The sequence below is a fragment of the Melanaphis sacchari genome, unplaced genomic scaffold (assembly GCF_002803265.2).
Source record: "Melanaphis sacchari strain LSU unplaced genomic scaffold, SCAv2.0 Contig13_pilon_pilon, whole genome shotgun sequence".
NCBI lineage: Eukaryota > Metazoa > Arthropoda > Insecta > Hemiptera > Aphididae > Melanaphis > Melanaphis sacchari.
In genome coordinates, this window is record NW_020270588.1 from 1,399,144 (window position 1) to 1,411,639 (window position 12,496).

The 12,496-nt window shown below is 23.5% G+C and overlaps 1 protein-coding gene across 11 annotated transcripts in view; it reads left to right on the forward strand.

Moving 5' to 3' along the window:
• LOC112591593 (histone deacetylase 4) overlaps window positions 1–12,496 on the forward strand; it is a 53,600-nt gene that overhangs the window by 28,358 nt on the left and 12,746 nt on the right. For 8 of the 11 annotated variants that reach the window (XM_025335440.1, XM_025335439.1, XM_025335443.1 and 5 more), the window contains 4 exons: window positions 5,630–5,695; window positions 9,093–9,220; window positions 9,993–10,100; window positions 10,431–10,586. In XM_025335440.1, the coding sequence (XP_025191225.1) occupies window positions 5,630–5,695; window positions 9,093–9,220; window positions 9,993–10,100; window positions 10,431–10,586 (458 nt within the window). Of the gene's footprint in view, window positions 1–5,629; window positions 5,696–6,060; window positions 6,260–9,092; window positions 9,221–9,992; window positions 10,101–10,430; window positions 10,587–12,496 lie in introns of those variants that run through there. The other 3 variants (XM_025335444.1, XM_025335449.1, XM_025335447.1) reach the window with 2 other exon arrangements.

A 12,496-nucleotide genomic window follows, 5' to 3' on the forward strand; every position in this document is an offset into this window, starting at 1 on the left:
TTTGGTGAAGACTCAAGTGGATGTAAACTTATGTATGTGTGTTCATAGAAAAAAGGATATCGCATAGACACTTACTGTCTGGTAGATATTATAGATGGTAAATAGTTATAATGTGCGTATTTTTCGTTTGTTATTGTAATTTACGTTATTATATTTATTATTTATACATTTTTATATTTTTTTTTAACTTGAATAAAAATGTAGATTTCGTTTATTATTTCCTTAAATGAAAAATTACTTACAAGTAAACAGCGTTTTTGACTTTCAGAAAAGTGGTATTTTTATAGTTATATTTTAGTCATTACGACGTAGTTTAACAAATAGGTAGATAACTTTGCTGTTGTTATAGGAATAAATTATATACACGGGACCCCTTTACTAATACCTAGTAGGCTCTAATTATATCTAGTTTCCTGGTACAGAAAATGACTCAATACGCGCCCACATAATCATTTACACGAAATTATAAAAATACGTAATATAATTTCTATTTTCTAATATTAATATATAATTGATATTTCCCGTAAAGAAATTAATTTCTAACGTTTTATTTGTAACTGAATAAAACAGTAATTTATTGACAATTATATAGGGGCAAATATGTTGTTTTCTTAATTAACAAAGTTAAAAATGTTTACGAAATATTTTTTAAACGTATACATTTATTTGATGTATACACAATTTTCCAACGCATTTTAATTATTGCTACTATTACAGACAAATGATTAGGAGATAATTTAAAAGTGACAAATTGAAAAAAAAAATTAAACATATTAATGCCCTTAGTTAAAAATTAAAGTCATGTATGACTTGTGAATAATGAATTAAAATTAATTATACTTGATACATAGGAATTTGTTTTTTTAAATAGAACTTTAATCAAAATATGTTTTATTATACATACTAGGTATAATAGTTAAGTGTTGTTTGATTTTTTTTATAAATTATTGATACGTGTTAATCAATCGTTACATTTTGATTTGTCTTTATGACTGTTGTGAGATATGTATAAAATCATTTACAATACAAATAAATATTTATTTACTCAAACATAATATTATTTTAAGATAAACATATATAATTATACTGAAATATATTACAGTATAAGTTAAAACAATACAACTAGAATTTTTTTTTTTTTGGAACTTCTGGAAGAAAGTTTAATTACTGTAGTAATAGTGGGTTGCTGTGTCATCAAAGTTGGGAAACACTGGTTTAAATAACTGTCGGTTATTGGTTAGTTTTTTCTTTCGTTGTAGACGTTTCAGTTGTCGAATAGTAAAAATTATTCTATCTCTATAATTTTAACTTTATTATAATAATCTATATTTTAAGTGTTTTTAAGTTCAAGAATTTTTTTTTAAATTGCACATTTTTATATAATTGAAAATGATATTTAATAATTTATATACTATTATTTATTATGTGATAATAATCACTTTCAAATGTAATATGATAAATGATAGCGAATCTCTAAATTGGCACAATGACCTACCTAGCGATAAATGTTTGTTTATACTTCATTGCTACGTGTTAAAAATTACAATTTTATTTTAAATGCATTTATTTTAGTTGCTATAATTTTTTATGGATCTTTTTTTTTACTTTTTAAGAAATATTTCATATTTATAAGAATTGCTACAAAGAAATAACAATGTTGATATCAAATTATTTAATTCATTTTCTTAGATAATACTTAAATTAAATTTGTATTAAATCCAATCGCATTTAAGTGTTCTCAGAGTATACAACACAAATACGTGTATTTGCCGGTATCTTTTAAGCTTATAAAACTATAATAATTTATAATTTTTAATAATTGTTTAAAGAAACAATAATACTATGCTTTTGGTAGAAGTATTAAATAATAAATAATAAATTTATTAAATAATGATAAAACTTATTTTGTGATCTCATTTGGTGTAAAAATGTATTAAAAGCCTATGAATTATAAATATATATTTTTTAAAAAAGGTAATTTTTATATATATGTAATTCTTTGATTAGAAAATATGAATATTGTTAAAGTTTTGATTATTTTTAGTTATTATGATTATTATTTAGTGTTCACTATATATAATAGATTTGATAGATTATGAAAATAATATAACTTTTTTTGAAGAATCTTGTCCTTGTAAGTAATATTTAAAATTTTTATTTACAATGTAGCGAAATTACATTTAGTTAATTTAGAATTTGTATTTAACATGATGGTTATCTAGAGTGAAAACACAATAAACATTTTGGCTGTCCGTAGATTGCTAACGTAATCACGGTTGTGAATTTAATAATTTTGCATATTTTAGACGTTAGTGTATATTAACGCATAAAACGGTTTAAAAAAAAAAATTTCATAATATATTTAAAGACGCGGAATAAAGGAAATCATTGGAAATGGTGGTTTTGGCAAATTTGTTACCTTTGTATATATTATTTGGATAATATTTGCATGATATTTTAAACTTATAATGTTTATTTTGCATTTATTTAAATTATTTAGAAAAATTAGTTTTATCTTTATATTTGTTCAATATTATTCCTAACACACATTTGTTATTTGTTTATTTATACAATTTTACAAATAAGTTAAACATAATTTCTTAAACTTTGAATTTTTATACATTTTTTTAGTACATCAGTTTCATAGCCCTAGATAGTGATAATTAGGGCTCGGAAGTTGATGCATTTTTTTTGGAACTTTTTAGACAATGCTCTCCTAGCCACAAATCTGTTTTTTTGGTGTTTATTACTTTTTAAGTCATTTTTTGAGATTTTTAGGTCATTTTCCCACATTTTTAGTTATTTTTACTGATTTCACACTAGTTCATTTCTTATCGTTTTTTGTTGACCATTATGCCGATAACTTAAACCATAGACATTTATAAAACAAATATTTTTAATTTTTTAATTTTCCTATTTTAAGGACATTTTTGTCATTTTTATGTCATATTTTGAATTTTATAGTAAAATAGAGTAAAATATTTAAAAAAAAATGTATTTTTATTAATATAAAACTAATATTTGTAATTTTTTTAGGACATTTTTTGCCATTTTTATGGTAATTTTTTATTGTTTTTAAGGTCATCAACTTCCAAGCCCTAGTGATAATATAATGAATAGCAGTTAGGATCAATATTCACTAGTTATAGATAAAACATAACCGTAACTATCATGATATAATATTAGTTATACTATCTTACGTATTTTTTAATTATAAATGTATATTTTATCATTATTCATTAATAAACTAATATTTAAAAACCAAGTAATGAATTATTATTATTATTTTGTTTTAACATTCATTTGATTATATACCTACAATCTGTAAAGGTATTTACAATAAGTATATGTGCGAAAAAAGAAAAATAATAATAAACTATACTAATAATATAATATTATATTATACAATTATAAAGACACGGAGACGTGAGAAGTCACCCAGCAGTAACACTCAGATGAATTAATTAATAAAAAAATAATTCTATTATTCACAATACCAATTAAAATAATTTAAATTATTTATATAGTATGAACACGATTTTATTTTTTATTAATTTTATTTTATATCATACTAAAAATAAAATCTTGAATTATTTTACAAAAAAAAATATATTATAAATAAAATGGTAGACAATTGGGTACATTAGGTGTCGAGTGATCACTGTTATGGGTGTGTTAAATTTAAATTCAATGGTGTCTAATATAATATATGAAAAACTATTCTGAGCGGAGACGGTTTATTAGAGTATTTCACTATTTCCACTAAGTATATTTTACGATGTGTTTTTTGATATAGCTATTAAAATATTTATTTTAATATTAATATTACGTTATTTGATTATCATAATAATATATATTTATACCATATTATAATTTTGTTATTAACTTTTGGGTCAATACAACCTAACTGCAGAATAGTTAAAAAGGTTAATTGTACAATATAAATACATAATACCAATCTTAAAATAAATCAGCAAATTTTGAAAATGTCATTGTGTATAGTAAAATTTATAATACATACTATAATCTATAATATAAGAAAATCTTTAAGTCTCCACGAATCGAATAATTTTTTTATCATAACAATATAATTAACATCGTTATTTATTATTAAAATGCATAATTTTATTCATATTTGAACTTCTTTAAATGTTTTTAAAAAAGTAATTTTAATTGTATAATTTTTGGAATTTTTAGTTCTAGTAATTACTTATAATTATGAGGAAAATTGTATTATATTTTTAAATCGTAACTATAAAAGTTGAAGATTTTATTGAATTTTCATCATAAAATACTTGTAGTGTGTAATTTTAGTGATTTTGACGAATTTTGTAAAAATTTATATTTATTTCAAATGCTTAAAAAATAAAATTTACCTATGTATCTTTAATAATTGTATACTTATAAATCAACTACTTATTAATCTGATCTTACATTTATTTTCAAAAATTTTAACCCAGAGAATAATTTTTTACTGTCATACTTGACATTTTCGGTTAGTGGATTGTGTATGATTTATGTCCAAGTATATAAATAAATTGTTTTATAATACTTTTTGCCGTTTTTTTTAACTGTGCTTAATAGTTTCTAACAGCTTCAAAATATTGCGTATTCTATAATTTTGAATGAAATTGGAATTGAATAGCGATCGCCGATTTCCCTGTTTTTATTTAGACCTTTAATTTTACGTACATATGAAATAAATTATACAGAGAATGTTATAATAATTAATGAACGCCCGTGTTCCACCCAGACTGGAAGTCGAGTTTGACGTTCAATCAGTCTTCTTTATAGCAATTAAACGATAATATTGCTGGTATAATAGTATAATATGACAGGCTAAGAAGTATTCCTCGGGCTACCCGGTGAACGATTCAGACGGTATATAAATTATTTTTCCTCATTTAAAACCTTGTTATTATTACTATTATTATTTATTACTAATGAAGAAACGATGCTTAACAATATATATTTTAGACCTAATGGGTTCTTTAGTAGGTATTTATAACAAAAACTGATAACTGTACCTACTGCAGTATATATTATTATACCCAATAATAGTGTATATTTCTCGTCCAATATTTATCTCATTACGTACCTGGTACACCTTTAGTAGTACGTTTTTATGTTTTTTATATTTATATTATACGGTATTCGCTGGTCGCAGGTTAAAATTTGTAGCAACTAGCAAGACTACTAACTATATAGTTCAACTGTTATTACTTATTACTCTAAGTATATACCGGTTTTATACAAAGTGTTATATTTTGTCTTACGGTGTAGATTCTAATCTTAGTATGTATTCTACATTATTATTATGCACTTTGTAAAATTGTAAAGCGTTAATTATTTTGATTTAGACGAATTTTATTAAGGATAAAATTGAGTCGAATTTAGCTAAAAAAATTACTGCGATAGATTTTGTCAATTATTTATGATTACGTTCGTAAAATGTTAATAAAGATAATAGGTAATTTTTAAAAACAAAATAATATCTAAAAAATCTTATGGTTTGGTTGGTAAAAACTCCCTTTTAGTTTGTATCATGTATTCATAGTAGTAAGTTAGCATTTACCTAACCCATTATAATATATTGTTCTATAGTATATTTTTTATTATTTTTTTACAGACAACATCAAGTCAATTCGAAGTATAGAAATCAGTTCTGCGTTCACGCAACTATCGCAAAAAACAGGTTTGTCCAAAAATCGTTTATAATAATAATTATTGCGGATCAAAATTTGCGTACTGTGCTCGTCGGAATCCCCCTCCCCCCGTTCGTATGCACACCAAACCAAATAACCTAACAACAAAACGGTGCGGCCCCCGTCGGCACAATATATTATATTTTAGCATATTATGCATAATTATATAGGTATTATTATTATTATTATTATTATATATTATGTATACTGCTGTACCACTTTTTCTCGGTTTTAGTTTTTTTTATAAACATTTCGTTATAATAGGGGACCGCCGCCGACGTGCTGCGCCGGCGTATGGACTGTAGTAGGTGCAGCTAGTGAGCAATCGCGCCGCCGTTTGAACGACACGTGCAGACCTCGAAAGTGTTTCTCATAAAACTATTGTGTGTACATCGATCACAGTTGTCGCGTATACTGAAATAATGTGACGTTGGTGGCAAAGATAATTTTTCTATTAAATTTAAATTTTATTGTTTCGTGATCGACTTGGGATCTTCTTTACGGCTACTACAATATAATAATACCACTTATTATTATTCACATCTGCTGCAGACGTACGGTTTGTTATCGTTTTAACGCAGGTCATTTTAATAGTTATTCATTTTGGAATCGGGAGCCCTCTTTCGTAGAAAACGTATTCAAGTACATTATTTTATGATGTAACTTATAAGTATATTTAATATGATATGTAGAAACATTTATATGCGTTCAATTATGCTAATTGGTAAGGAACTGTTTTCCCCTATTAACATTTCGATGCTATTAAAGGGGTCATAAGTTAATAATATCAAATATGTATATTGTGTATCGTTTTTGTAAAGCGTTACCTTTGGATCGTCATGCGTTTTTAAACTATACAAATAACATATGTGTATGTTTTGCGATGATTATAAAACGTTTTCATATTCTTTGTTTTACCGCACACTAATAAATTCGGTGGACGATTAAATTGTGTTATACAAACCGTCCAAATATTTGATTACAAATTGTGGACATGATTTAGTGGAAAAACAATTTAGGATTTTCGCGTTTTAGTAATTTCTTGCGTATATTTGGAAACATTGTATCTACTAAATATGTAGTAAAGTAATAAATAAAGAATTTTAAATTCGTTCATTTTTAAGTATCCAAAGATTAAAGGATTTATATTTTTTTAATAAGGAAATGCTGATTGTTGATATGTTTATATCAATCATCTAGAAAAAATTAAAACTCAAATCTATAATTAATTACCTATAAACAATTATTTTATTGCCGAATAAAAAAGATCATACAGTTTAGAGATTTTTTATGATGCGTAGTACATCAGTTTTTTTTTAAGTAAATTGTTATCTTGTGGCCCGTTAAAAGTTTGATATTAAAAACTATACTATTCAATTTTATTACTTTAAAAGATATGTTAGATACGAGGCATTCATTAAAGTTGTATACATAATATGGCAGAGGTCAGAATACTAGGATTATGTTTAATAACTCTGTAAAACATTTATATTATTAAAAATATTTATGTTGTGTTTGATAATTATTATATAGTACCTACCTACCTACTCATTTATTGTTATTTATTAATATATATTGTTGCTTCTTAGTCTCATAATAAATAATAAATTAACTTTACCGCGGCCCGTGTAGATAAGTGTATAATGAGTTATCACTGTTATCTTTCTAATTTTCTAATTTATCAACTATTCATGAGGAAATGTTAGTATTGTATTAACTAAAGTAATACAACGTGTTTAAATTAAAAAATACTACAGTATAACGTTTAATTATTATATGAAAAAAATAGAATTTAAAATTATTTAATGAATGCATAGTTAATAAAGTAAAAACGTTTTCAATTAGCTCATTTTTAAATATTTCATACTATTGATGAAATTATTATATACTTAAGTAACCCTAAAAAAAAGTAACTTTTAGAACAATAATTATTTTAATATGTGTGTACGATTTTTTTTCTGTTCTTACTGTAAATTAAATTGATATAGGTAAAATATGTAATAATTAAACTATGTATTCTATGTACCTACTTTATTATTGTAAAAGACAAAGCATCTCGTAGTATTTCTTTTCAAAAAGTATAAAAAATTATATTTGTTTTATTTGAGCCAATTTGAAGATTTTATTTTCATATCATTTATTTCTATTGAATTATCAATTATCAGAGTATAAATTAAATTGAAATTAAAAATATTATTCACAGATTTTAATCATAGTAATTTATGCATATATATATATATAAATTTATAAACCTACGTAAACAATACACTAAATTTACTTTATTAACCTTTTAGGTATAATACATCACTATGCATTAAAGGTTTAAAGTGAATTTTTGAATGGTTGTGTTCATATATTTCATCATTGTTTTTGTTACCTAAATGAATTTCATAAAAAATTTTACATTCGTGTAAAATTGACATAAATTAAAAAAAACTGTGAATTAAAATTAAAATGTCTATAAATAACACAAAACTTTAATAATAACATTTATTTTTAAATCGTTGTACTTAAAAAATACAATAAAATATAATACAACTTAAATGTAAATATTTTGTAAAAAATTACAACAAAAAAAATCGATTTTTTTAAATTTGTGTAAAAAATCTAGTTTTACTTTCAACCTCTCAAATTACCTATTATATCGGATTCTCTACTAGAAAAAACTCTTTTAATTGAAGATTAAAACATTTTTCCTGTTCCAATAGATAGTGACTCAAATTTTAAAATATATGTATGTACATTACATCGTTGTAAAACCAATAGATTGATCAAAGTGGAGAAGCATTTTGAATATAAAATTAACGTTTAGTTTAATTTTCAATGAAAAATTTTAATTATTCTGAACGGTTATGCATATTCTTATTTCTATAAGCGACGGTGTATTATCATTACTCGATTTGTGTCCATAATCAGTTGCAAGTGTTGAACACTTAAAATTTTTTTTTCACATTAATAATAAATGATTAGAGTAAAAAGGCCTGTTGTAGGTTCTATAATGTTATAAAATATTAAGTTAAACAAAAAAGTGTTATATTTTATTATGATTATATAAAATAAGACAATATCACCAAATTTATGGCGTTGTATATTATTTTTATAAACAATATCAATTATCGTCCAATCGGCATAAAAAAACAATCCAGTAACGCCTTCTTTATTAAAACTGGCTATAAATTATGACAGCGAATAAATAGCTTATTTAATATAATTGCGGTAGATATTAAATAGTCGTGTGAAGATGAACATCAAAAAGTGCCTAAAATCAAATATAGTAGGTCAGAATAAAAACTATTCCATTAGAGCAATAATTATTTATTTAAATTTTAAAATTATTTTCATAGTTGTAAATAAAATCTATGTTAACTTTTGATTTATTATATTTAGAAATGACTCGTGAATCAATAGTGAGCAGTTACAATACTGAAGACGCGTTGGGGGACAAACCTTTGGAATTAGTTCGACCTACTAATCACGTCCACGAACACAACACAATACATCATCAAATATTGGAAGTAAAATGCAGTTTTTTAAATCATTAAAATATTATTGGAGTTATATTAAATTATTATCAAATTAATTTCTAATAATATTTTGCATTTTTATCGAAGCTTGATTTAAATATTTTTTTTATATTTACATAACAATTATTCACCTTTTAAAAATATTAAGTTGGATAATTAACAAATAGTATTGGTAATTTTAGTTTTTGTCTTTATACTTAATTGGTATTATATTAATTATATAACAAAAAAAACAGTAAACTAAGGTTTCAACATGGTAAAACGATTTATTATAGAAAACAATCTGCTATAACAAAATAAATTAAATTAAAATATAATTATTTAAAATTTCATAATGCATATTTTATAACCGTGTTCACACAATAACACAAAATTGGAAATTTAATAATTTATTTGATACCCGTTTAAAAATGTATTTTAAGTTGACACTATATAATCAATAATCATGTTTTATTAAAATTTTACAAATTTGTATTGTTAAAAATATAGTTTTTTATACATTTTATTGCAAATTATTTATACACTTACTTAATAAATTTCTTTTAAACATTCAATGTGTCCTATAGGCAATGACTGAATTCATATAAATGAACTAATTGTTCTTTATTTTCATAACTATTTGTTAAAATATAAAAAGTAAAATAAAAAAAAAAAGAAAAGAAAAGTAAAACATAATTAAAAGCTTTGTGTATTGTTTATTTATCTACATAACATAAAAAAAGTTATTCACATAAATTCAAATATGTATAATTTATAATTTTAGTTAAAAAAGCAACAACAACTTCAACAACAATATTTATTGGAACAATTCCAAGTTCAACAACAACAGTTAGCCGAGCAACATGAACAACAACTCCGACAACATCTTAAAGTAAAATATTATATAAGAAAAAATATTAGAGTTTACTATTCGATGAAAGAATTAGTTAAATAAATTTCCTATTTCAGAGGAATATTTTTCAAACAATAATATATATTAATAATTTATCATAGTACCTACATGTATATTATACATAGATACAAATAAAAGTTTCTCAACCGACTTAATAACCTGTTGAATAAAAGATTTGAACTGTCATCTTGTGTTATTTGCTATTGTTATACATTTTATGAGCATAATATCTGTATTAAGTTACAAATGTATACAAATAGTTCATAGCGTGTTCTTGATGGACGAAGATTTTACATAAATAATGTATAGACATGTGTTATGCAGGATTTATGGGAAAAAAAACGGGAACTTGAAGAAAAAGAACAGCGTGAAAAAAAGGAAGAAGAAAAATTGGAAACCATAAAAAAAAAAGAAAAACATGAACAAAGTGCTATTGCGTCATCCGAAGTTAAACAAATTTTACAGGTAATACAAATAAATAATTTTAATGACGGATGCATGAATATTAGTTTCTATATCAAAAGTACAACGATATTTATTGAAACGTTAAATTAAAATATTTTCTTATTCTTATTATATTGTATAGTATTATCTTGGATTCTTGGTTAAGTTTTGTTAATTATTTTATTAATTTTTGAATGCGTTTAAAAAATTTTGTAGTTATAACTGATTTTTAATGCATATATTATGTACAATTAACCAAGAAAATTAAGTCAAATGTATAAAACTAACTGTTATTAAAAAGATTTTTTATTCTTTTATATCTTTAAATCAGAGGCGTATCCAAAATTGTTTTTAGGGGGGAGTACAAATTGAAAAAAAAATCAAGTGAGCCAAAGGCATAGAAAACAAAAAAAAAGTCCATTTTAAATATTGAACTAAGTATTAAAAAAATATAATCGAAATTAAAGTTAAATTTAAAAAATAACTAGCTTAAGTTTACTTAACAATTTATAAGAGTGGATTTAATCGTATTACGTTAAGTATTAAAGCTATGATCGATATTATTGCATTTGAAAAATAAATCTGATAAAAGTTCGCTGCTTGATTTACTAAAAATAGGTTTAGTTTTTGTTACCTTACGTATCCTGCTTACTTCTCGTTTTCTTAAATTCTCTGAAAAAATGTTGTAAACATTTAAAAGAATAATGACCATTACTTAGCGTGGTATGTATAATTTTAAATATACATATTACATAGGTTCTACATGAAATTGTAACGTAGTCGGGGGAACCTTATTACGATATTAGTTATCCAGAGAAGGTTTTCTATTCTTTATGGATAAGTTTTCCGTAGCTGGGGGTTAAAGTACTGTGTATGAGGTATTTATCAATAATAAGACAAGTTTTGTTTATAAATCTATAATAATAATTATATTTAAAATAATACGCTACTATCTTGAAAGATGGTTGTTAATAAGTGTATTATTGAGCTCGCTTGTGTCGATGTTAGTGTCGAACTGCCTGCCGTATATAATTTTAGTATTTTAAGTAATAATTCGAACGTGTCAAAAAGTGTTTAGTGTTGTGTATATTTTGTGTCAATCATATAATAGGTTTATTGTATTATATATAAATATATATATGGTATGTAACAAATATCACAACATTTTTAACTTATTATAATTATTATTTACTGCTTAGAAAAACCTTTATAAGTACTACGGATTGTGGACATTTGTGTAAAATAAAACTGTACCTAACTAAGCCTTATAAATATCAGTAAAAATAATATAACATCAACTTTGTATGATTATATTATAGAAATAGCAAACAGAATAAAATTGTTATACATAATTTATCGTTAATAATCTTGTATTTTAGTTATTTAATGTATAATTATCTAAATAATTTTTTTTTAGTTCAATTATTTCGTTCATATTATGTCTGAAATATAAATTTTAAATCATAATCATATAATAATTTAAAATCAAATACTGCTTTACTTTACATTTCTGTATTAGGTAAAAATGTAATTATATTACTATACAAATAATTTAAATAAATATCACATTATTCAAAATTGAATAGTAAAAGTAGGTAAATTAAAAAAATAACTACTGAGTCATATTTTATCATATGTGGGCCATGTCAGCCTTATTATCGTGTGTACAAATATAGTTATTATTTATTATAGTATTTAAAAATGTATGATCACTTCAGAGTTCAAACGCCCCGAGAAATATATTAAAACGCCCACCTTTGTTCTTTAGAAGTTAGGGGACTATAGTAGGCTAACACTAACACCAACTAGATAATATACAAATACTAATAGTATAATACCCTCCATTTGCTCAATAATATAACAGTCATAACTGTTAATTGTAAACATAGACATCGCTGTAAATCCTAAGACCTTTTGGATATATTTAATAA